Below are 26518 nucleotides of genomic sequence, written 5' to 3' on the forward strand. Positions count from 1 at the left end.
TAATTTCTTTTATAAAATTTTAGATTTTTTTCTCTAGTTTTGTTAATTTGTTTTGCATTTTTTATGCAGATTTAGAAGCACTTTAAATCACAAAAATATAAAAAAAAAAAATATCTTTTTATGCTATTTTATTCTAGCATTTTAGTTGTATTTTTAGGATTTAACCACCTTTTAATTGCATTATTAAAATACATAAAAATCACAACATTCATTAATCATTTTACATTTTTAGTTCAAGTAATTAGTTAATTGGTTAATTCACAAGTTCAATTGTTAGATAAAATAGGAAAGTAAGTTAATTTTACAAAATTGGTTCAAAGTTGGACTGTCTAAATAAGTGGCCAATTTGTGAATTCACAACAAGAAAAAAAGGAAAGGCTAATAGCCATGTTTTGGCATTGGGCCAATTTTTGAAAAAGCCCAATTGCCTCTCAACCCCGTCCAAACCCAAGCCTGTTTACCTGATTCAGTCCGCACACTTCTAAAAAAGCCAAACGACCACGTTTAATTTCAAATTGATCCCCACCCTTCATCTCATCCAATCGGACGGCTACAGACCCTCACGTTGATATTTATACACAAACACCCACTCGGATTCACAATCAGGGAATAGACACACAAATAAGCACCCAATTCACTCATTGACTCCTTCACTAACCCCTACACACACACTCACACGCAATTGAGGGGGATCTAAAAAAAAATCTCAGAAGCACACACAAGGATTTTGAAATGCAAATTTGAATCTAACATGAGTTTTTTGCAGTTAGTAATTAAACAATGTGTCACTTTAACCTAAGAGAGAAATGTAGAGAGAGAGGCTCTGGCGAAAGTTGAGCAAGGGTAGCTAACCTACGTCGTTCGCAATGACTCACCGGAATAACAACCTTCCCCTCTCTATAAACTCACCACTCCCAGTAGATAATAGAAATCGAATGATTACTCCTGAAACTGGCATTCCTCAGAAATAGGCCCTAATGCAACTGTTACATTTGGATGGCAGGCATGGGGAGTGCCCCTACTGTCATGCAAGCTCCACCGGAGAAAGAGGAATCACCAGTAATTGAACCAGGATTGCTGACATCGACGAGAAAATTAACCTACTCAACTGGGTCTCAGAGTATAAAATAGACCATGACAAAGGTAGTTAAAGGTAACAGAACACAAACACACGGCATGCAGCTGGATTTCTATCCTCCGGTGATCAAATACAGAGTGAAAGTGGCCAAGTTGAACCCGAAATAGATAGAAGAACAGTGTAAGCGATTGAAAACATCTTTAATTGGGTATGTACTAGGAGAAACCCTCCGTTTAAGAAAATGTTCAAAATCGTCTACGGGGTTTGGAACTTGGTGACTACTCCGAAGGTATTTCTTATGATGATAGTTATTTTATATTTCGATTTGAATCAATGGAGGATAAAATTGTAATTATATAAAATAGACCTTATACCTTCAACAATAGACCCATGGTCTTGAAGGAATGGGATTTTGAATTTCAGAATCAAAACAAATCAATGAGGATCATTCCTATATAGGTTAGTCTTCCCGAGCTGCCTATCCAGTATTGGAAGCAGATGAGTTAACCATTGAGAAACCAGATGGAAGCAGCTGGGAGCAAAAAGTGAAATTTGAATGGAAACCAAAACTTTGTATGGATTGTAATAAATTTGGGCACAATACAGGTGATTGCCAACAAGCCATACAGCAGGAGGAAGACCCTAAACAGAATAAAAGAAAAAGAAAGAAGAAGGCAAAATGGGAATGGAAGCCCAAACCAAATGATACAGAAAATAGCACAACTACTGTTCTACCTCAATAGGAACCTACACAACAGGAACCAGTAGTAGAGATATAAGTTACCAATCAAGGTAAACATGTTGTTGTATTTCAAGGATCATATGGCAAGAAGAGCCACAAGGATATCAACTGTGAGGAATTATCTAGAAGGAATCCATTTGCACCCTTGACAATTCTGGAAAGGCCATCAAATAATAGTCAACATGGGCTATCTTCTAGTAGAGGTGAAGCTCAAAATGCAACTGAGAGTACTAGTCCTATACCACAGAATCCTCCATGATCATTGTCTCTTGGAATATAAGAGGACCGAATAAGTCCCATAAACAATGGGAATTCAAAAAGTTTCAATTGCTTAATAAAGTAGATATGTAGCTTTCCTAGAGACTAGTGTTAAACGACATAGAGTAAAAGCAATACAAAGGAAGTTTGGTGTGGATTGAAAGTTCAAGGACAACTATGCATATGCACCAAATGGTAGAATTTGGATAGGATGGAGAGTGGCAAATGTTAAAGTGACAGTGCTGGATTGTTCTGGTCAGATGATGTACTGCTTTGTCACTGATAATAACTCATCTTTCTCCAGCTATATAACATTTGTATATGGATTGCACACTATTCATGACAGAATTCCACTTTGGGGAAGCCTGAGGAACATACATACTAATAGACCTTGGCTTATAATAGGTGATTTCAATAATGTCATGCATGTGGAAGATAGACTGAATGGAGCCCCAGTTCATCAAGCAGTGATAACTGATTTCCCACAGTTTATTGATGATATTGGTGTAGGGCAAATTACTAAGAGAGGCTGCAAATTCTCATAGAGTTACAAGAAGGATGCAGACATCAGAATCTACAGCCACATTGATTAGGCGTTTGGAAATGCTGATTGGTTTCAACAATACAATGGTGTGGAAGCTATCTACATGTTGCCAGGGTGTTCAGATAATTCACCAATTATGATAACCACAGAGGTTACCAGAATGAAAGTGAAAAAGCTATTTAGACTCTTGTCTACAGTGATACAGCTACAAGAATACAAACAGGTATTGTAATCCATATGGAATCAACAGATTCAAAGCTACACAATATACTCAATATGGAGGAAGTTAAAGTTAGTGGAGATGCAGACTAGAGGCCTCCAATAGGAACACTCTTCAGTTGAGAAGAAACTAATTCAACTGAGAGAAACATTGAAGGAGGTGCATGACAAGCTTAATAAAGACTACTTTGATAACTCACTGTTTGAGGAGGAAAGAAGTACATTGGGACTTATAGATAAATGGGAAGCAGTACATGAACAAGTATTGAGACGGAAATCCAGGGCCACCTGGATCAAATTAGGTGACTGCAACTCCGAATACTTCCATACTTACATGAGATCCAGACAAGCAAGGAACAAGGTAACATGTATCTACAATGAATAACATATCAAAATTTCTGAACCTAAACAGATACAACAGGAGTTCATTCAGTTTTTTCAGCATCTACTGGGTGAAGCAGCTAATGAATTGCCTAGTATAGATATTAATATAGCTATAAATGGCCCATGTCTAATCATGGATCAGCAACATCAACTCTTAAAGCATGTAATATCTAAGAAAATAGCTCACGTTGTGCAGAATCTCCCTAGTGACAAGACACCAGGTATAGATGGATACCCTGCTGAATTTTTTAGAGAATTCTGGCCAATTATTGGTAAGGAGGTCACAGAAGCTATACTACAATTCTTTGAAACTGGCAAGTTGTTGAAAGAAATAAATTGCACGACAGTCACTTTGATACCCAAAGTTCAGAACCCTACTTATGTCAAGGAATTTAGGCATATTACATGCTGCTCCACACTATATAAAATTATTGCTAAGATACTAACAGCTAGGCTTAAACTAGTTGTTGATATATTGGTAGGGCCTTCACAGTCTGCCTTCATTAAAGGTAGGAACATACTTGACAATGTTATAATGGCACATGAGCTGATCAAGGGATATACTCAAAAAATAGTCTCCTCCATATGCATGATCAAGGTTGATATCAAGAAAGCATATGACAGTAGAATGGAGCTTCTTGATAATGGTATTACTAGAATTTGGGATCCTCTACAAACTGGTAACCCTGATAATGGAACGTGTAATAACTGTTAGCTACACATTGTTACTTAACGGTGGATTGACTAACAGATTTGAAGCAAAAAAAGTGCTAAGACAGGGAGACCCAATGTCTCCATATTTGTTTGTGCTGGTAATCTAATACTTGAACAAATTCCTAAAGACACTCATACAAAATCCTGACTTTAACTTCCACCCTAAGTTTGCAAGTCTACAAGTTCTACACATTTGCTTTGCTGATGTGTTGTAGGACAGATGAAATATCTATGAAGCTAATGATGGGAGTATTTGAACACTTTTCTGCTGTCTCTAGACTTAAAGCAAACTTGAAAAAGAGTTCCTTATATATAGCAGGGGTGCATGTGGCCTTCAAAGAAAAAATGATAGTTGAGTTGCACTTAACTCTAGGTACTCTTCCATTCAAGTACCCTGGAGTACCTCTGTCCACAAGGAAGCTCATAACCCACCAGTGCATACCATTAGTTGAAAAGATTGTAGACAGGATCAGAAGCTGGACTTCTAAGTTTCTATCCTATGCTGGAAGACTACAACTCATTAAAAGTGTTTTATTTGAGATGCAGACCTACTGGGCGCAGGTATTCTTAATACCAAAGAAGGCCATTAAGACAATTAATAGCATTTGTAGGAATTTTCTTTGGGTTGGAGTACATGACAACACTAGTAGAGCTCCTGTTGCTTGGGAAACGCTATGCAAACCAAGAGCTGCTGATGGTCTAAACATCATCAACTATGCATTATGGAACAAGGTTGCACTACCAAACTTCTATGGGCTATAACTGCAAAGAAAGATAAACTATAAATTAGGTGGATCCACAATCACTACATAAAACACAAAAATATTTCTACCATGACAATGCCAAAATAGGCCGCTAGTTAGTGAAGAAAATTTTCTCCGCTAGAGAGTGGTGGGCTTCTAATCTAACAATGATAGACTCCTTTGTGTCTGATGAAAGATTCAGCATAAAGAAGGCCTATATCTATTCTATGCCATGTTATCCTAAAGTTCCATGAAATCACTGATTATGTTGAAGGGAATCCTGCCAAAACACCAGTTAATACTATGGATGGCAGTACAACAAAGACTAGCTACTATTGACAGGCTCGCAAGATGGGGAATCCAGGTTCCCCAGTCATGTGTGCTATGTGAAAGGGATACTGAAGAAACACATGCTCATCTATTCTTTGAGTGCCAATACTCAAAAAACTTGTGGAAGGGAATGTCGATATGGCTAAGATACCAAAGAAGCATCACAAACTAGGAGTCTGACGTGAATTGGTTATAAAACAATGTCAATAACAGAAATCCAAGGAAAATAATCCTAGGGATCATTTTTGCAGCTGTGGTGTATCATATTTGGATGGAAAAGAATAGCAGAAGATTTCAAGACCAGAAAAGGGAAGCTAAGGACATAGCTAAAGACATTACAATTCAAGTGCATATAACAGGTCAACAAAAATGCAAATGGAGACCTGTATAGACTGAATAGTTATCCTAGTTTGTAGTCATAGCAATTAGGATAGAGTAAGAATCACGCTTATCGAGTGGTTTTGGATAAGCAACAGTATGGATGTATAGCTTCTTGTTTTTGGTTATTTTTGAGACTTGCTACTTGAGTCAAAAAAGAGCAAGTTGAAATAAAATTTTACTTTCGACAAAAAAAAAATGAGGTAGATTCAAAACTCTGAAATAAAAACTTCAAAAAGGATTGAAAAGATTTTGGGTAGGAATTCAACTTTTGCTATTTGAATTGCATTTCTGGGATTCTCAAGGTTGAATTGGGTTGGGATTACTCTGTTTCTGTTGCTGCTTCGCTCACAACTGCTTCTAAACTCCATCAGTAGTGTTATGGCCTTTATTTGGAAACTGGCTTTGGTTAGATTAGCTCATATACGTTAGGTATATACTGAAACTCCACGTTTTCGTCCAGATTTATTCTAGTATGAAATTGTGTTCGTCCTATGATTAATTTATTGTTACTGTTTTGATCTATTAGCTTTGATCTAGTTTCGTTGGCGGATGAAATGCTTGAAAATCTAATTGAACCATGGTTATGGATTAAATTTGAACTCATAAATGTTAGCGATTTGTTTAATTTGATGCTAGTCTCTTCTAGCGTCAATGTTTAAAAAGGAAAGTGAATTCGAATAGATGTAGAATTAGTATTTCATGGATTTAGTTATTCATGTAACAGTAAGAGGTCATCATGTTCATCTCATGCGTTTGAAAATATTCACGTTGAGGATATGTGGGAGGGAGAACAAAAATTAGAAAAAACCTAAATGACTTGAGAATTTCCTCTTCTTCCTAAAAGGAGCGGGCAACCACACTAAAAAGGGGGAGTCAATTTTTTCATTTGATTTAGATCAATAGCAGTTGATAAACCCATCTTCTCCGGCCATAAAAACCACAAAAACAGCCGCTAACTTTCATTAGAAACACCCAAGGTTCCCAATCTAAAACCACCACGAAAGAGCCTTGAAACTCCATAAAAACTAGCGGAAAAGAGCTCTATTTTCTTCACCAAAATAGCTACTCAAACAACCATGAAAATACCTCTGTCTTCGTCAAAAACGCAGCCAACAAAGCATAAAAAACTAGCTGCAATCAGTCACAAAACAGCCCCGAAATAACTCTAAACCCAGCTCTTTCCCCCGTGAAACAACCCAAAATTCAGCTGGAAAAAACGCAGCATAGTAGCCATGAAAACCGAGCTGATAACCATCCAAAAAACTCACCTCAAAACTGCCGCAAAACAGTCACAACCCCCCTCCCCCCCTCATGTTTAAATTCTTTTTCTCTAGTTCATTTGATTAGTTCTAGATATAGTTTAGTCATTTATTAAGATTTAATATTTTGTATTCTTTTAGCTAGCGTTTGGTCATAGATTTCCAAATTTGTTTTGAAAAATCTGATTTGGGTGAAGTTTGGTTTGAAGATGAAAATGTGTTTGGACATGATTTTTCAAAATATATTTCACTTTTTATTTGAAAAAACATGAAGCATGACTTATACCCTACAAGTTCTAAAAACTATCACAAATACCCAATAGTACCATTATCACAAACCATAGTCATGAACATAAATAAGTTTGGTACAAAATTATTATTTTTATAATGAACTATATAAATCATTAATTACAATGAAATCACATTAGAGAACTACGGCTTCTAATTAAAAAGAAAAAGTTAATTGATATGAGTATTCAGAAAGTCGTTTAGCCTACAAATCAGAAGCAAAAGTAAGATGCACAAAGGATTGAGTTGATAAGGGAGCATATTCATCAAATATTTAGTTGGTCGTAATAAATGTGGCTCTTTTACAAACTATAAAAGTTCAGGGTAATATTTAAAAATTTTAAAAAATATAACGGTCATGTTTTGGCCCAAAATCAGCAATTGAGGTGATTTTGGAATTTTGAATTTGGAATTTGAAATTTTGCCAAAATATGGATAAAATCTATGGCCAAACAGATGTTTGCCAAATAAATCCCAAATTTATTTTGGCAAAACTCATGACCAAACGGGTCCTTAGTTTCGCTCTTCAGTTTGAATGTGAAGATGTCAGAGAGTTGGCATGAATTTGATAAGTTGATTGTGAGGATTATTTTAGATTTGAGTTGCTTTTATTAATTAATGGGTTGTTTGGTTAGTATTTAACCTAGTTGGGCCATTTGGTTGTCTTAGAAAATCAGAAAATTAGATTAGGCTTAAAAATAGTATGCTCTTTTAGTTTGGGCCAATTTGATAAATGAATGGTTGGGTCAAATAAATCCTTCGCCAGGCCCACTTTCCTCTTTAATTATAAAGGTAGCTTACCTTTCCATAATTAACTCTCTTCACGCTTTTCTACAACTATTTCATAATTAATGACCTTATAATAATCTCTAAAAAAAATGAAAAAATAATTCAAAAATATCGTAACTTATTATAGGCGCGATTAATAAAATTATTGTGACTATGGGTACGGTTCCTGTGGCATAGTCATGATACATAATTCCAAATCCGAGTGCATGTTCGCATGACTTGGCCTTATAACTTCAAAGTAATAATAAAATTAAAACATGTCGTAAATTGCAGGTGCGTTTCACGTGACACGATTTACAATGTGTATAAAATAATAAGTGTACGACATCGTAACTTGTTTAAAATAATTCCATAAATACTAAAATATATAATAAATGTGGTAAAAGGTAAAAATGCACAATAGGCTTAAAACGTGTAATACGCAGATAATGAAGCCGAGTGTAATTGTAAAGCGTCCGTGCAAAAACCATGAAATTCGGGAGTGTCTCACACCTTTTCCCGAATTAACAGAATTTCTTACATGGTCTTCTGGTTTCGCGGACTTAAACAGAGTCAAAATTTCCTTGATTTGGGATTTAAAATAAACAGAATTTCTTACATGGTCTTCTGATTTCGCGGACTTAAACAGAATCAAAAATTCCTTGATTTGGGATTTAAAATAAACGGTGACTTGGTACACCTTAAATAATCATTTCAAGTGGGGATTCTCTTAAAAATTAAAATAAATAGTCTCATTTCAATAATGTCACTTAAATTGAAAAAACGTATTTTCCCGTAAAAAAGGAGGTGTGACAAGTAATATTATTAATAGCAATAAAAGCTCAAAAAATTATTTTCACAATTAAAAATAAAGAAGGTGAGGATTTTATAATAATTTACTCAATGTAGGTAATACAAAATATTATTATAAAAGTAAAGGTAGATTTTATAATAAATTTCTAACAGATTATTATTTATACTTTAAATAAAATTTAAATTATTATTTAGAAAATATTTTTATTAATGACAATCAAAATTAAAAATAAGAGAGAAAGTGTAGGGACAAAGATAAAGGGAGGTAAGTTTGTTCAATTAAATCTCCTTATTGGAAAATTTGTACAAATAGGGCAAAAATAACTTTTTTTTAGCTATACATAAATTGTACAATCTTATTGACAAAAAGAAAAGATACTAGTATTGTTGTAAGAGGTTCCAATATTATTTTTCAAATCTAGGTGAGAAAATATAATTTTAATAGCTATTTATTTCATGTTATATTCATGATTATATTTTGTAACAAAATTATAAAAGTATTATTCTATTTATAATTTATAATAAGTAAAATGGCCTCCGGGCCACCTAAACTTGCACTCATTTGTCATACCGGTACATAAACTTAGGAATTTTCCATTTTAGCACTCCTACTTGTTGAAACGAATATTATAAACCACTCTAACCATTGACTACACCTATGTGGAAAGGGGCGCGTAAGTATAATTTTCTTGATCTATTTGTTGATTAAAAGAACAAAAGGACAAAAAAAAAAAAGGAAAAATCCAAGCCCCTCGTTTCTTCCGTCACCCTTCCCTCTTTCTGTAAAATAGGAGTAGCCAAATACCACTCCCTTTCACTCTTTCTTCCTTATGTCCCTTGAATCCCCCCTAACTCCTCCATCTTCTCCAATCGCTCGCTCCTCTGCTTCCTTCTCCTCCTCTCCTCCAAATCCTCTTCCCCCAATTTTTTTTTTTTTTTTTTAGAGAAAATGTGTTATTACTAGTGGTTCCAGGGGATAACTTGAAGGTGTTTTCGAGAGGCATTTCATTATATGGCTGGTAATTATGACGTAATAGCAAGCTTTAATTTTTCTATGATTGTGACCGGTGATTAAGGTAGTTGGAAATAGGTGTTAAGTGATGACTGTGGAAAAAAATGATGGACAAGGTTGGAGGCGATAGAATAGTGGAGGGTTTCTTGCGTGTAGGTGTCAATGGTGAAAGGTGGGCTGATCTATGTTGCTGTGGTGGTGGAGAAGATGATTAAATCTCCTCGTCAATTTAGACTTTCCTTTCTTGAATTTTACTAATCCTTATAGGATTCTTTACTTTATTTCAAAAGGTGTAATTTTTAAACTCAAAAGCAGAGATCAGTGGAAACCCATCTCCAATATTCTTAAACCCAATAACCCACTTATAAATTTACAAGAAATTCAATTGTTCGAAGCCTCTAGAGCCATCGGCGAGAGTTATTCTTCGCCGCTTCTTTTCATTCTTTGCTTATTCTAGTCTCTTCTTGTTGTATTATAGATAAGTGAAAAATATTAGTTCTTACCTGTGATGGAGTTCGACGAGCTACGGTAAGAAGAAAGATAAAGAAATAAAAAGTATGAATTATAAAATTTGGGGGGGGGGGGGGGGGAGGGGGATGGAGGAAATCCCCCTGACGTGTAGTAATATTAGTGGTCTTTTGTTGATTAGATGGCTACGTATGCATATTTGTAATATACGCGATATGGTCAGATGGATGAAAGGGTTTAATATTGGGCAAATGTATGAGTTGAAGTGTTTAAATGGAAATGTTCTAAGTTTATATACCGGTATGACAAACGGGTGCAAGTTTAGGTGGCTCGAAGGTCATTTTACCTTTATAATAAGGTATAAGATCATTTAGATTATAAATAAAATACCTAATAAAAGAATATCATATATAATAAAAAAAGATTCCTATTACATAAAGGAGAAAATAAAAATAGCAAGGGCAAATAGATATTTTGTAGGATAAAGGGGGAATTTTTCAATAATCTATTTCTATATCTATATAGAATAGGAGAAGCAAATCAATGTGGTGATATCAAGTGTCACAACAAAAATTCATCAAGTATTGAATTTTAGGACAAAATTAGTTAGTTTAGTTAATAATTAGTTATTTAAAATAATTAAATATCTATATATTTTTAAGAAAACTATTATATAAAAGAAAAAATTATAAATATAAATATAAATATATATTTTGAGATGAGAAAGTTTTTGAATAATTCATATGGTCATACTATGTGCTATATGGATAAGATAAAAACACAAACAATAATTTCGAGAAATAAATAAAATATATAAAGATATAATTTAACTTCTTATATAGTAATCTTAATAAAAAATTAAACTTTCGTATTAAATACAAACGGGAAGAAGAATTCAATTTAATTTCTTATTGAAAATAATACGGAAATATTTGTACGCAAATAATAATCATTACAATTATTAATAGATGTATGGCATATAATAAAAGAACTTTTATGTTTAATCTTTGAACTAATTCTACACCATCCATTTAGAAAAATAATACAATAATACGCTAATATTCGTATTACAGATAAAGACTAAATGCAAAAAATCAAAATATTATAGAGCAAAAACTAATGTATAAAGAGGAGAATAGATATAATGTGATTCTTGCGACACTTTAATTTTATTTGATATATTTAAGTAAATAAAGAATACTCAAAAATATTATTGATAAATTTAAATATTGAAATAATTATGAGAAAGTCAGGTCTTGGAATATTTGAAAGCTCTCTTTATGTTTCATAATAAATGGATCCCTCTCGACCAACTCCTAATAACAAGAAATATCTTAATAAGGGAAGATAGAAATCATTTGGATTGGAGGCGAGATCAGAGATGGAGCTAGAGGTCAGAGCAGGGTTCGGCTGAACCCAATATATAGCTTTTGCTCAAATAACTTATTTGTGTTAAGAAATTTATTAAGTATGTACAAACATTAAATTTAGAATTCAGTTATTAGAGCATGAAATCATAGTTAAAAAATTTAAAACTTATAAAGTTAAAATCATGGCTTTGCCTCTGGGAAAACCGTCCAATATCTATCAAGAAATCGAGATTTCAAATTCCATTATAAATTGTTCTAACATGAATAAAAGATTTCCGGTTCAAGACACACAATGCCTTTGATAATCAAGAATCTAAAGTTAAACTGAGCCTATTCCGACTATAACGGCCGTCGTTACCCTTGATGTCAAATTTAGGAAATAACGGCTCCTTAGCAGGGAACATTGGAGTTTTTTCTCAGTCTAACCATTATTTTTCTACTTCAGCTGCAAAAATATAGTAGAAAATGCTTGTTTAATTTGCTTCTTCTTGATATGTTCATGTATATGCATTAGGTTTGTGTATATAGGTCGGGTTGATTCGGATTTTCTAATTACCAAACCAAACCAATTATATCGGGTTATTAAATCTAAAGACCAAACCAAATAAATAAAAGACGGGTTTTTAAATCTCGATTTTTCTCGGGTTTTCGGGTTGTTTCAGGTTTTTTTTATCATAAAGTCTTCATAACACAAAATATAGAATTTGTGCTCTAGATATTTCTGTAATCCTAGTAAGACAGAACTATATAAAGTATTTTTAATAAAATAACATAAATATGAGATGATTCATGGCATTGTACTACAATATTTAACAATAAGATGAGTAAAACGCATTAAAGAAATTAAATATTATTAATTAGCCATAATAAAAACAAACATAATTTAAAACTACTAATAAGTTGCTAAAATAAGTACGACTAATAACCACTATTATTTACATGACTAAACACTAAAAGAAAAAAAAATAAGTTATGCATTTTATCTAAACCATGAAAAACTAAAAAATAGATATCCAACACTATTTTCATTCATAGTATAATTGAATTGAATATTTTTTATAAATCATTAGTATTGATTTGATTTTGGTTTAAGATTTATTTGAGTTACTAATATTTATGGACTATAAAACTTAATGGAGCATCAAAAAATTATAAGCCCAAACTTGAAATAATACATTAAAAAATAAAATTATGAAAAAACTTAAGAAATATTTAAAAACTACATTACAATAAATATTTTCATGTATTAAATATATTTAAAACTTCTATACATATAACATCATGTTGGTTTGATTTCGGTTTGATTTTTTTTAGTTAAAACCAAACCAAATATCGTCGTTTTTTTTTTCCAACACCAAATCAATCAAATCAAATTATAGTCGGATTTTTTTTCCCGATTTGACTCGAATTATCGGGTTGATATATTTTGTCGATTTTATTTGTACAACCCTAAGTGTGTATATATATATATATATAGGTACGAAAAGGAAGAAACCGTATCCAAATTTACTAAGGAATGTGACTTTTCTTCTTATTCTTGAATCTTGAGTTGATTCCTACTTGAACAAGCTTTTGTCTTCTTTTTTTCCACTAAAAGTTCTTGACCAATGAGAAATCAAATTACTACAACCCTTTTTCATGGTAAAAAGGAAGTGTACGGGGGCGGCAGTATACGCATTTCTGACAAGTCTCATACATAATATGCGACTTATAAGTCACATTTTGTTTCTGAAGCTTATAAGTTGGCGTATAAACCCGAAATTGCGGTCATAATAGAGTGTAAAATCCTCCTGGACAACCTTTCCCCCTTTTACCTCCGCCATAGCAACCGATTTTCGATGTTTTTGACTGATTTTTTGTAGCAAATATTTTCTACATCCAACAACAAGCTCAAACCTTGGCGTCGTTGAAAAAGCCCTAAAAGTGAAATCAACTCCATTCATTTTGTATTCGAATTTCACTACGAAAGAAAGGTATGTTCTTCCTCTGATATTCTAGAGTTAATTTATTCTCCACTTTGATAAATTAGGGATAATTTTGTTAAAACCCTTGCTGCTCGACTCGACGACTTCTGTTCTTTTTCTTCTAGCCATGGCTGTCCGAATAGGTTTATGTTGTTTTGAATTATCATTTTGGTTTTTATGTTGTGGCTTTGAATTTGTACTATGTTCGGACAGTTAAATATCCTTACTCGAATTATTTTAGAGAACTGAAAATTTCAAAGTGCAAATATATCAGTTGTAAGATAGTTATAATAAGCATTTTCCCTACTAGGTGACACTAATTATTGGTTTAAATTAGCATTTTCCGGTATTTAATGACAATCTTTGGTTGAAGAAAAGCATATCCTTGTTTTGGTTAAGTCCATAATGTTCAGGGTATTTTAGAGAGGATGTGTTTAACTTATCTAAAACCTATCAAAGATAAAAATAAAACACATTATGAAATGCAGTTTACAAATCGACTGCTCATATGCCACTGCAAAAAGCCTGAGAACTGTAAAATTTGATACGCTGAATTGACAAGTAATTTCATATAGTTGCAATTCGTGAATGCGTTTTAGTACGAAATATTCTCTGCATGTGAGGAATCTAAAAAGATAAATAGCAGGCTGTGAATGCTTTTCATTAATCACAATTTTGAACTGCACTTGGGTTGCTCTAGTGGTAACTGGTAAGCACCCTCCACTTCCAACCAAGAGTTTGTGAGTTCGAGTCACCTCAAGAGCAAGGTGGGGAGTTCTTGGAGGGAGGGAGCCGAGGGTCTATCGGAAACAGCCTCTCTACGCCAGGTAGGGGTAAGGTTTGCGTACCTACTACCCTCCCCAGACCCCACTAGTGGGATTATACTGGGTTGTTGTTATTGTTGTTAGAGTATGAATATTCTCTGCGACATGGTCAGAATCTTGGAAATAGTAAAACACAATCATCCATTGAGACCTACAAGTCGCTTTTGGCAATTGAGATTCATAAGTTGCCTTCCAGCATTGAGTTTGATAAAACTCATTTGTCCAGTGCGATTTGTGCTAACGCCACTGCCAGACGGCTCGTTAGCTCAATTAACTTATGACATAAGCAAATTGCATTCAAATCGCATTCCATGTATGTGTTTTGCATATTTTTGTTTTCTCACAAAAACTACACTTCTCTTTATTGATGATCAACGCACTATCTCTCCTCCTTCCATGCTTCTAAATTTTTCACTTTTTCATTCAGTGTTGCATTTAGTACATATTTTCTTGACAATTTATTCACTTTGTATTTTGTGCTTTTATTACACCTTCAGTAAAAGAGATCATTTTATTCCCACAAAAGAGTGCTAAGAGAGGTTTTTTGAACTCCAAAGAGCTAAAATTATCTGCGAAAGCTTTCTAAGCCATTAAAATTAATTCCGTTGCTCTCTTCATCCAATAAAAAAGAAAAAGAGAATCCTTGCAATCAAGAGGTTTGTCAAAAAGGTGGTATTACTGGTTGGCAATTAAGAGTCATGTTCTGTGAGGAAAAATTATAAAATAGTACACCAAACTTCAAGTAGTATAGCAAAATTTTAACTACACCAATGGACATGTTTTTAAACTTCAAGTCTGTATTTTTTATGTTTTGCATTGAGCTTGGCATGAACTAGCCACCACTAGTGTACATATAAAGTTGTAGTACAATGAAAAATTAGGGTTTTTATCTTCATCTGTTTACTCTCTGTCTTTTCTCGTTTCAGCTTTTCTCTTTTGCTGCAGCTGCGTGTAACATCCATTGCACTTCTTGGTGGTGTTATTTCTGCTGGCGCTGAATGATGGGAAACCAATCACTCTGTGACAATAACATGGTGGAGGAGGAGGAAGCAGAGTATGTATTGCTTGATTTGGATGGCATTTCCTCCGAAGTTCACATTCCCCCAAATGCACCATATGTTCTCTCTGTATGATTTTCTAGCTCAAGTTTACCTTTTAGTTAATTGCTTTAATTTTCTTATGGATTCAAACTAAAGTGTAACCCCCTCTTTTTTATTTCTCTTCACTCTTCAGATACTCATGGTTTTCAACTGTTCCATAGTTCTTTACAACTGGGTTTTTTCGTGGTGCTTTTATGAAAATATTACAATTGATTATTTTCCTTCAATTTATTTTTCTCAGGGTCTTGACACATTGAATCCCATCTTGACCATTGATGGCAAAATCAAGCTGGTGAGTTGATGGTTTTGAAAACAGCTTAGTTTTCCCTTTCTGTGACATTATAATTTTTCTGCACCAGTATAGTTGGCTTCAATGGCCGAGCCAAGTCCAAAACTTGTGTGAACTTTATAATCATGCTTACCACATTCTTATCAAGTTCTATATCTTTTACTGGCATTAGTCGTTACAGTGATCAAACATCTTGATGCCCACTGACACCCTTACACCACAGTAGTGCGCCACACTACACTTACAGTCACTTTATTGTCTCACTGTTTCTTGCAAGATAGTCAATATTGCACTTAAGTAAAACCTTATAAGTTTCAGCCCACACAGTTGTGTCTTCCATCAATAAGAGGATACAAATATATTTTATCTGTTTCAACCCCACTTATTTCTGGTGATTCTTTAGTTGAGATCATTCTAGAGAAAAAGAGTTGGTGAGGGAAAACAAAGTAGATATAATGGATAGTGGGTGTAATAATTCTGGTTGCACATCACAAAATGTTGTTTCTTTTGAACATGTTATTTTGTAATAACATTTGTTCCATCTTGTCTCTGCTATCATAGTTCTCAACTTTTCTCTGTGTATATGATATTTCAATTGGTCTTTGTTTCTGTTTTGCAGATTGGACAGTATGATGAGACTATTGGGACATGCCTTGTATTTAGTGAAAGTGGTGAGCCACGCTCCTCTGTAGTCTGTACCAACATATTTTATTGACAGTACAAGAGATTCTTGAAAATGTTTGGAAGGCATGAGATATTTATCTGATTATCTTAGTCGCTTCCCCTGGTGCATATGAATGTCAATTTGAGACAAAATTAGGTACATTGCGGACTATGAACCGTGGAATTTTCTTTCCTGGGTACATATGAATTGAGGAGTTTCTGGAACTTAAGCCTCTTTGCATGTCTTACATTTTCCAAATTAGCCGGAAGAACAAAAAAGCACAAAATATTTGAATCAATCTGGAATTTTATCATTAAGCTAAAGTTCTTTTTGCAGATGCTCCCTCCATGGTTCACGAAGACACAGGACCATCTGAATCCAACCATTTGCCAGGAAGACGCATATTAGACCCTAAGGAAACCGAGTCCAAGCAAGTCAAGCCTGTAACACAGCTTCATAAGATACTTAAGTTCAGGTTGTTGCAGGATACTGAAACTGAAGATGCAAGAGAGAAGCCAAAAGAAGATTAGGTAGCTGAGCTTCTTAGTAAATTAGAAGATACTTAACTATGTTTGACAATGTATAGAGGAGTCGAAGCGGAGCCATTACAACATAGCAATGGGTAGCATTGCTGGTATTTTCTTGCTAGTACCTAAACCAAATACTTGCTTCAGAAACTCAGATGTTTCGCAATTGTTAGCAATTAGATATGGCAGATAGAATTGGTAGGTTACAAAATGTCATTTCTTACTCTGAAGCAAGGGACAAGTGCTCTGACTCGCAACTACATGTCGCATAGATGAACCAGAATCCAAAAGGAGATTGCTCTGTTATTTCTCCTAGCATTTTCTCGTTCCTATATCCAATATAGTCCTTCTGATGCAGGAATGTAAAGGGAGGAAAAAAGAGTGAAAACTATCAGCAGATGAGAATAAATTGTTAAATCAAATTTCTGTTCTTACCAATAACAGATGCTTGAAAGCTTTAATATGAGAAGTTGGAACAGCGCAGTGTTGGTGAGTTTGGTGCTGCAGGCACAATGGGGAAGCGAACCAGCAACAGAACAGTTTTAGTGCAAATTGTGCTAATCGAAAAGACATGACATGTCCCGCCCGAGGGAATTCCAAAATAATTTCAACTTGTTATGAACTCAATTGCCAAGTATACCAACATGTTTCAGAGGCAAAATAGATTTTAAATAAAAAAATTGAATTCTGTTTATTGCAAATTGTGAACCATTCTATAAGATAAAAGAAAATGGAGGATAAGAGGATGAGTTAATGAAGTTACAAGATATCGTGCTCGTGTTTATTTTTCAGTTACATCCTTTTTTTTAACTTACGAAATATTTTTGTGCCCTTTCTTGCACAATTCTTTCATTGAATGTAAATCTAAGAAAATACTTAAAATATCTTACTTTGGAAAAAATGACAAAAGTATATTGTAATTTTACATTGCAAACACACACAAAAAGAAACTACCACTTGTGTGAGGCAAACCGTAAAGTCACTCCTATAAATGGAAATAAGTTTGTAAGAAGATTTTTATCACTCCCTATTTTGAGCATTCCATTTGTCGCCTTTTTTTTTTTGGTTTTCTCCGAACTCGAAAAATTCCAAAATTAGGGTATCCCGAGAAAAAAGAGCAAATATGAAAATATCTATGACGCAAAAAGATAAATAAACCAAAGTTAGAAGCGCTTAGTGTAATTTTCAGAAAAAAGGGAATAACTCTCCGTTTACATTCTCTGTGCGTTAGTACTGAATAATCTAAGGGCTTCAGACGCCGCCATTTTTATTTTCACCGATCAAAAATGGGGAAGAAGAAAAATCAACGTAGTGTCGCCACTAATCGGCGGCTGAAGATGTATAATAGCAGGCCGAAGTGTGACCGGAAGGGCAAAATTATAAAGCACGATTTTCAGTCACAGAAACTTCCGTCAACGCGGATACAACCGGATCCCCGCTGGTTCAGTATGTTCTATTCACAAATATTTTGACACTTTTCACTTCTGGATATCCAAAATCCAGTTTAAAATATTGAACCAATTAATCTCGTGTTGGTCGAATTGACATTATTGGTGAAAAGTTTCAAACTAATTGGAAAGCATGCACGCAGTATAATTGTTTAATTGTTATATTCGGCGGATTAATTTGCTCATAATGGATTTGTACTTGGTTTCTTGTCTCAATCACAAAAAAGTCATATATGGAAGAATTATATTGAAACATCTGAATAAGGATATGATTTTCGGATTTTACAGTCAATACTCGGGTGATCAGTCAGAAGAAATTGGAATTTTTTAGGGAAGAAATCCAAAATCGGATTTCCAGTAACTACAATGTTATATTGAATGAAAGGAAATTGCCCATGTCCCTTTTGAGTGATCACCACAAGGTATGCATTGTGTCTTTCCCTTTAGATTATATCTTTATGAACTTTTTAGATTTTTTGGTCAGTTTGATAAGTTTTGAGTTGATTGGAAAAAAAAGCACGAGCTAAACCTTGCTGCACTCATGCTTGATTCTGCGTTGTGTGTACTAATTTAGTCATCTTTTTTCTTTGTAAAGAAAGGAAGAGTTCATTCTCTCGACAGTGAGCCCATTGCTGATGCTTTTGAACCTAAAACAAAGAGGAAAGTCCCAAAACATTTTGCATCATTAGCCAAGAATGATGTGTGTCAAGGTATGAATGAGGATGCAAAATTTTTAGGCAAAGTGTCTTATTTTGAAAAGTGATTTTCAATTTGTGTTTGGACATGCTTTCCAAAAGTGATTCTAGGGGGACGCTACTTTTTTTCTTGTGGTTCTATCCAAAACAATTACTACTATTTTTTTCCTAATTACTTAGTTAAACACCTTAACTATCTAAAATAATTTGTTTTGACTATACTGTGTGAAATTTCGTCGTCCACTAAACAACAATTCTTATTGCAGATGCCCTTAAGAGAGGGGGACCATCTAAATCCAACATGTTTTCCAAGTAAACGCCTAAGCAAACCAAAGTCCCAGCATTTTCAAGGATTATGAAACTGAAGATGGAAGTGAGAAGCCAAAATAAGTTTAGGTGATTGAGTTTTTTTTAAAGTAAATTAGAAGATATTTCAGTATGTTAGGGGAGTCAAAAGCAGAGCAATTAGTATAACACAAGCAAGAGAACTCTGTTCTACTTATTACTCATAATGCGCATATGCTTGCCTTCTTTTTCTTACTTCTCCTCTCCATCTTTCTATAATTTGTTAAGCAGAATATCCCCTTAATTAGAGGCTTGCATAAGCAACTTGTTTATCATTCTATACATTATTGATCTTTACAACTCTAAAGTATTATCACAACACTTTCGACTTACTGATATTATTGTTGTTTTTTTATATAATCTATTTTGTAAGGAAAATATTTTTCACTCAACAATCATTCAGGAAATATATTTTTTATGCAAAAGAAAATCAGTACAACAAATTTGATTATGATGAATTATTTTGTCACCTAAGATTCACTTTTCGTCACCAATTTTATTTTATTTTTTGTGACGATTTGTTTTTTTTTTTGGTCAATCTTTCGTCCCTAAAACACCATCACTAATAATATACAAAGACAACTTTGTGTTTCGTTGCTAAATAAAGATTTATTAACTACAAAATCTTTTTTCGTCCCCAAATACATACTATATTTATGACGAACTTATTTGTCATAAAAAGTGCAAAGAATTTGTCATCAATTTGTGTGGCTTCGTCACTAAAAAGTGCATTAATGCCGACGAAACTACCTCTATTTAGTTTAATTAGTGACGACATCATAATTATATTTTATTACACAAAAATTATAAAACTTTTACTAGCTCACACAAAAATCATATAACTTCATCAACGCCACAATAACTATGTTTTCTCACACAAAAATCATAAAACTTTTACTAGCTCACACAAAAATTATATAACTATGATTTTTTTCATCAATGCCACATAACTATGTTTTCTCACACAAAAATCATAAAACTTTTACTAGCTCACACAAAAATCATATAACTATGATTTTTTTTCATCAACGCCACAATAACTATGTTTTCTCACACAAAAATCATAAAACTTTTACTAGCTCACACAAAAATCATAGTGATCGAAAAATATAATTTTTTAGTAGTACTTTCTTATTTTGTGATTTTTATTTTTTATTTTCAGTCTAATAAATAATAATCCAATTAAAAAAAATTATAATTATATGATTTTTGAGTGAGAAAACAAAGTTATATGACTTTAGTGAAAAAAAGTCATAGTTATATGACCATTTGTGAAATTTACCCTCTAAAAGTGCATTAGCTTCCCACAAAAGTCACAGAGATGGTGTTAAATAATATTGTCTGATCATCTTCTTGATGAGAACAGTTAAGTTATAGAGGCGCGAACGGTTTTCTATTTTATAACGAGACAAACGGTGTAAAATAATATTGTCTCTCTTTTAATTTGATGCCCAAAAAAAAATAGTCTGATATGAGTTGGGAGTTCTTTTATCTGATTTTATTACCTATAAATCTAAGTTAACTGAGAGTTAGAGTTAAAGGTGATGAATACTATGTTTATCTTACTTAGGCATACATAAATTCCCCAACTTTAAGTGAGTTACGAAGACATGAGTTTGAGTTTTTGTGAAGATGCCAATTAAGGTATGTCTTGTTCTAATTCTACTGAAATGTAAAACCTTTAATTTACATCTGATGAGCACTGTATTTAGTTGTCAACTTTCTCCCTCTTCAGCATTTTGTCTAAGACTATCTAGTAAATTCATCATCGTAGCTAGTTTAATGTAATTTTCCTTCTTGCTGCTTGATAAGTGTTTCATTTTTTAATTAAAAGCAACAGCTAGTAGTAATTCTTTTAGAAATGAATTTACCAAGAAAATAGAGCTGTCACCGTTTTATGGTCTTAAAGTCCACAATTCACCATCTTTTTCAACCCCTTCTTCTTCTTCTTCTTCTTCTTCTTCTTCTTCTTCTTCTTCTTCTTCTTCTTCTTCTTCACCTAAAACTTCCATTGTTGCTAATAAGGTAAAATAAATTGCATTGCTTTTGTTACTTTCTCTTACCTTTTTAGTTTCATTAGTTTTTCTTGATTTCTTTTCTTCTCTGTGAATTTTTGTAGTTGAACAAATGTACAGTGCCTCGACCACTGATCACATTGAAAGATCAAGATGGGAAAAGTGTGAGCGTTTAAAGGCAAACCGGACTGTGGTTGCACCAAACAAGTATATATATATATATCCCTAAACACTTTGAGTTTGCAGTTCTATTTCGTACAGATTTATGAACAAAAGATTTAAAACAAGCTGTTTAAAACATCACTCTGACTGTATGTAAGTTTTGTTCCTTTCTAGATTACAGTTGTTGAAAATTGAACTAGTCAGAGTTAGAGAAGAGTATTAATTAGACTATTGTTTTTTGTTTTACTGCAATGATCTTTAAAAGTTACTTTTGGTGATAACCGATGTGTAAAAACTGTCTATAGGCCTGTGCCTTGAGGGACTCTTATGAAAAATTCACAAAAGCAGGAGCTCAAGTTGTTGGGATATATTAGTGGAGATGATCCTGAATTAATAAACATAAAATACTAATTAATCTAATATTCTATCAATAAAATATATATTTTTTAAAATATGGTAGTTAGTGTCGGTGATGGCTAACGTTGGTGCTTGTGAATGCCGACTAGATGTAGTGGTTGGTGGTGATTTTGGTTGATGGTGGTGTTTTGAGTAGTAACTAGTGGTAATTGGCAGTAATGTCGATTATGGTTAAAAATGGTGGCGGTAAGTGGTAATAATTAATAATGATGGTTGGTTGGTGGTGGTGGTGGTAGTGGTGGTTGTGATTGAGGAAGGTAGTGGTAGTTTATAATGGTAGGTAGTGCCGACTATGGTTGTTGATGATGATGGGGTGGTTAGTTTTGGTAGCGGCTATGATTAAGGAGGAGGAAGTTGTGGTGGTGGTGGATGGCATGATAATAGTTGATAATGGTAGGAGGTGGTGGCAATTAATAATGAATGTGGATGATCTCACAAGGTATTAATACAGATTTACTTGCTTAATTGTTGTACAGCTAAATATTCTGTTTTCTGGAATTCTTTTTCTATTTTGGGTCATCCGTTAACTAGAGTTCTAACAATAATAACATACCCAGTATTATCCCATATCGTGGGGTCTGGAGAACGTAATGTATACGAAGACCTTAATCCTAAGAGGGAACTAGACTTCTTTCAAAACCAAATTGCTTTTCCTTCATGTCATTATGTAGAAAGCATAGTCTGAAACTTCTATTCTTTTCCACAAAGTATTACTGATACGAATAATTAGAAGTGCGTTATATATTTCGATTAAATAACTGGTAAACACTGTGTAGTGTAGTGTCACAGAGTTGAGATGCAATGTAATTAGGGAACTCTAGCATAACGTATGCATTGCCCGATGAAAAAAAAAAGGAAAAGTAATAATAGTCTTAGGCCTCATTTGTTTGCACTTAATGACGATATGAATCTTTTAATCATTCAGATCTCAAACATTAAGTGTGTTTTTAAAGTCTAATTTTAATCATTAAATTTTTTTTTTTACTTCATAACCACTTAATGAGTCTTAGAGGGTGTTTGGATTGGCTTTTAAGCTGATCAAATCAACTTTTAACCTCTTTTTAGCTTTTTTCAGTATTTGACAAAGTCAAAAAATGCTTAAAATAAGTTAAATAAAACAAGCCAAAAGCAATAAGTTGAGCAATTCCAACTTATTGCTTTTTGGCTTAAAAACTATTTCTGTTGAAAAGCTATTTTTTTTAAACTAATCCAAACGGGCTTTTAATAGGTCTGTATGACATTCAGATGTTAAAAAACAAACAGTTTTATTCATTTAGTATTCAGATCTTAATACACATCTTAATATTCAGATATGTATTTAGATTCAGATGTCTTAATCTTAATGCACATCTTGATATTCAGATGTGTATTCAGATTCAGATGTCTTAATCTTAAAAAAAAAAAAACAAATGAGGCCTTATTATATTTCAAGGATATATGGCAAAGAGTCAAATATACCCTGTACTATTGATTATAATACTTAGAAGTCCTTCGTTATACTATTGGTACTTTTGGGTCCCTACTAATGTGTCATTCCCTGTGCAAATATTCAGACCCAACTAATAATACCCATCCCTGTTAAGACCCAACCCACCCAATAAAATAACCCACAAAATTACACCAGCCTCATTTAAATGAAAACCCTCGTCTCTTTCATAATCGTATTTCCTCCCTAACACTGAAGATCCTCCATATTTGGGTGTTTCCCCTGTATTTAAACTTGAATTCGCTTGTATTAGTTTGATTTTGTTTCTTATTTCCTTATCAATTTAGATTGTCTTATAAGTGGATAAATGGGTACTCAATGTCTGAATCTAGTTGTTCTTCGAAAAGGAGGTGCTTTTGTGGTGATATTGCCAACCACTTCACTTCAACCATTGTTTACAATCCCGGTAAGAGATTCTATAAGTGCGCGAAACCTGAAGTAAGTGATATGTATCTATAGATTTATTTAATTTTGACATTTTAAACAAAATTTCAGTTTTATTAGTTTTCTCATTATATGTTGTTTGGATTGTGTTTGTAAGAATGAATCATGTGGTTTTTGGGAATGGAAAGACAAAGTCTTACCGGACATAGCGTTGGTTGTAATTAACAATTTCAAGTCGAAGTTTGATGTTGCTCATGTTCAACTAAATACCTTGAATATGGCATTGGATGCACGCAATATTGAAAGGGACACACTGATGGAAAAAGTGAATGCATTAGTGGCTATAAATATTGTTGAAGCGAACAAAGCAAGAGAGCTGGAAGAAAAAGTGTTGAAGTTGAAGATGTTCATTATAATTTCATATACGCTATTTGTTGGATTTGTTGCGGCTTTCTTAATGAAGTGAACCTCTAAATAAGTCAAGCGCATTATGTTTTTCATCGGATGGATGTTTGTAGAATTAATTTAGATGAAGTACTTATTTTTGTGTTGATGGACATTATGTAGTATTTTTGAATGAAGTTTTTGATTTCATGTCTTTATTTTGTATTTCGGATGAAGTTATGTCACGACTCAATTTCATCTGTAGGTCATGATGGCGCCCAACACTACAGCTAGGCAAGCCAACTAATAAGTCAATCGTACATTGGTTAAACTTTTATTTCAAGAAAATAATAAAATACCAAAATGTGTGTGCCAAGACCCGGTGTCACAAGTGCATGAGCATCTAGTAGATTATACAAAACTCCAAATACTGTCTGAAATGAAATAGACAGAATATAAATATAAGAAGAGACACTGGTAGCTGCAGAACCGCTCAGAAAGGCAGTTCACCACTATGCCTCGGGATGACGTGGGTATGTGATGATAGATCCTCCACTAGTACCTGTCTCAGGTCCTGCACAAAAAGTGCAGCAAGTGTAGTATGAGTACGTAAACAACATGTACCTAGTACGTATCAAGCCTAATCTCGAATTGGTAGAGACGAGATGGCCGACTTTGACACTCACTATGAGTCAATAATAACTGAAATAAAATTAGAATATTTAAATCAGCATAAATTACAGAATTTATAATAATTTATTTAATCAGCGGAAATAATCAAATTCCTTCAAATGTAACAATTCTCAATATATTAATTAAATTCCTTTAATTCAAATAATTTCTAATTTATCAATTAAATCTCATTTACAGGAGTAACAATTAATTCCTTAACAAGCAAGAATAATAATTCATTAAATTCTAATAATTTTCTAATTTATTAATTAGCTTCACAAGCTGAAATAAATTATTAAAGTATCGGGTAATTATTATTATTAAGCATGATTTCTGCTGAGGACGTACGACCCGATCTAAAGTGTCGTGTACAGTGCCGAGGGACGTGCGGCGCGATCCATAGATGCATCTATCCTGCCGAGGCGTTCGGCCCGCTCCACAAGAAAGGAGAACATTTTCTTATGTGCCTCCAGAAGGAGAGTATGTTTATTATAAGATAGATTTGGGAGGAGAACAATTTCTTTTAACAATTAATTGATTTAAACAAAAATTAAGCATATGAGATTTCCATCCTTTAATATCTTTATCTAACAATTCACAATATATTCATATATATCAATTAATATTAATTAATCAAAGAATATAATTTACACAAGTAAGGCATGCTTTGAGTCCTAAACTACCCGTACTTTAGCATTAATAGTAGCTACGCACGGACTCTCGTCACCTCGTGCGTACGTAGCCCCCACAATTAGCAACAATTATTTAATTTTAATCACCTATGAGGTAATTTCCCCTCACAAGATTAGACAAGAGACTTACCTCGTCTTGCTTCAATTTAATTCACTATAAAGCCTTTTTCACGATTATCCAACTCCGTCTGGCTCGAATCTAGCCAAAATAATTCGATACAATCACTAAATATTATAGGAATCAATTCTATAAGAAAATACTACATTTTAAAGAAAAGATCCGAAAATAATTAAAAAATCGTCCGCGGTGCCCACATCTCAGAATCCGGCGAAAGTTATGAAATCCGACAACCCATTAAATTACTAGTCCAATGATACCAGTTTCACTCAAATCTGACTCCGAATCGATACCGAAATCTCAAAAATTCGTTTCTATGAGATTTCTAAAAATTTCCCAAATTTAAATCTCAAAACACTAATTTATGGTGAAAACAATGATATACTTGTATATGTAGACCAAATCCGAGTTAGAATCACTTACCCCCAATGTTTTTCCCTTGAAAATCTGCCGAAAGTCGTCTCTGCTCAAGCTCAAGTACGTCAAAAATGGCAAATGGGACGAATGCCCTCTTTTTATAAAACTGCCCAGCAGCCTTCGGAACTGGTCCTCGAACTGGGCCTCGATCGCGGCTTCGATCACAGGCTCGAGCCTAGACCTCGGTCATGGCCTCGATCAGGGCATCGAGGTTGGGCCTTCGATCAGGACATCGAGGTTGGGCCTTCGATCAGGGCATCGAGCATGGGCCTTCGATCGTGGCTTTGATACTGAGCCCCGTCCCTGGCTTCGACTCAGGCCTCGATCGTAGGCTCGATATCTGGGGCTCGATATCTGGGTTCGATCTGGGGCTCGATCACAGCCTAGAATATACAGCAGAAGGGAAAATTGCAGCAGCTTTTAAGTCCAATTTTTGATCCGTTAACCATCCGAAACTCACCCGAGGCCCTCGGGATCTCAACCAAATATACCAACAAGTCCTAAAACATCATACGAACTTAGCCAAACCTCTAAATCACATCAA

General features: G+C 33.8%; 3 protein-coding genes and 1 long non-coding RNA gene across 6 annotated transcripts; all 4 read left to right on the forward strand.

Annotated features, from left to right (window-relative positions):
- Window positions 1-1005: 1005 nt before the first annotated feature.
- LOC138895539 (uncharacterized) lies at window positions 1006-6052 on the forward strand. The gene is made up of 9 exons (XM_070180239.1): window positions 1006-1120; window positions 1565-1806; window positions 2339-2584; window positions 2672-2845; window positions 2999-3202; window positions 3254-3926; window positions 4160-4671; window positions 5696-5763; window positions 5920-6052. The coding sequence occupies exons 1-9, from the start codon at window positions 1006-1008 to the stop codon at window positions 6050-6052; spliced, it is 2367 nt and encodes a 788-aa protein (XP_070036340.1).
- On the forward strand, window positions 5632-17045 carry LOC104090631 (uncharacterized). 3 transcript variants are annotated; one of them, XM_018768934.3, is made up of 5 exons: window positions 5632-5822; window positions 15086-15286; window positions 15501-15551; window positions 16168-16219; window positions 16549-17045. In XM_018768934.3, exons 2-5 carry the CDS (start codon window positions 15158-15160, stop codon window positions 16740-16742), a joined length of 426 nt encoding a protein of 141 aa, XP_018624450.1. In that variant the 5' UTR covers window positions 5632-5822; window positions 15086-15157; the 3' UTR covers window positions 16743-17045. The 3 variants fall into 3 exon arrangements, with proteins under 3 accessions (XP_018624450.1, XP_009594069.1, XP_009594070.1); XM_009595774.4 differs by lacking the exon at window positions 5632-5822 and adding an exon at window positions 13042-13344; XM_009595775.4 differs by lacking the exon at window positions 5632-5822 and adding an exon at window positions 13042-13344 and having other exon boundaries at window positions 15105-15286.
- Window positions 17046-17908: 863 nt separating this feature from the next.
- Window positions 17909-19422, forward strand: LOC104090630 (nuclear/nucleolar GTPase 2-like). The gene is made up of 4 exons (XM_009595773.4): window positions 17909-18185; window positions 18476-18609; window positions 18783-18897; window positions 19149-19422. Exons 1-4 carry the CDS (start codon window positions 18026-18028, stop codon window positions 19196-19198), a joined length of 459 nt encoding a protein of 152 aa, XP_009594068.1. The 5' UTR covers window positions 17909-18025; the 3' UTR covers window positions 19199-19422.
- A 3410-nt stretch (window positions 19423-22832) lies between these two features.
- On the forward strand, window positions 22833-24272 carry LOC104090628 (uncharacterized). Its single transcript, XR_011409649.1, has 2 exons — window positions 22833-23745; window positions 23849-24272. It is a non-coding gene; the product is annotated as an uncharacterized lncRNA (long non-coding RNA).
- Window positions 24273-26518: the final 2246 nt, after the last annotated feature.

This window comes from Nicotiana tomentosiformis, chromosome 7 (assembly GCF_000390325.3).
Source record: "Nicotiana tomentosiformis chromosome 7, ASM39032v3, whole genome shotgun sequence".
Classification (NCBI taxonomy): Eukaryota; Viridiplantae; Streptophyta; class Magnoliopsida; order Solanales; family Solanaceae; genus Nicotiana; species Nicotiana tomentosiformis.

Bases quoted from the DNA above. Each gene is read 5' to 3' on its own strand.
- LOC104090630 (XM_009595773.4), top strand. From the start codon at position 18,026: ATGGGGAAGAAGAAAAATCAACGTAGTGTCGCCACTAATCGGCGGCTG. The intron at 18,186-18,475 runs GTATGTTCTATT...CGGATTTTACAG, and splicing joins ACCGGATCCCCGCTGGTTCA to TCAATACTCGGGTGATCAGT. The intron at 18,610-18,782 runs GTATGCATTGTG...TTCTTTGTAAAG, and splicing joins TTTTGAGTGATCACCACAAG to AAAGGAAGAGTTCATTCTCT.
- LOC104090631 (XM_018768934.3), top strand. From the start codon at position 15,158: ATGATGGGAAACCAATCACTCTGTGACAATAACATGGTGGAGGAGGAG. The intron at 15,287-15,500 runs GTATGATTTTCT...TATTTTTCTCAG, and splicing joins ATGCACCATATGTTCTCTCT to GGTCTTGACACATTGAATCC. The intron at 15,552-16,167 runs GTGAGTTGATGG...TCTGTTTTGCAG, and splicing joins TTGATGGCAAAATCAAGCTG to ATTGGACAGTATGATGAGAC.
- LOC138895539 (XM_070180239.1), top strand. From the start codon at position 1,006: ATGGGGAGTGCCCCTACTGTCATGCAAGCTCCACCGGAGAAAGAGGAA. The intron at 2,585-2,671 runs GTAGGGCAAATT...CACATTGATTAG, and splicing joins AGTTTATTGATGATATTGGT to GCGTTTGGAAATGCTGATTG. The intron at 4,672-5,695 runs GTTGCACTACCA...GGGATTCTCAAG, and splicing joins ACTATGCATTATGGAACAAG to GTTGAATTGGGTTGGGATTA.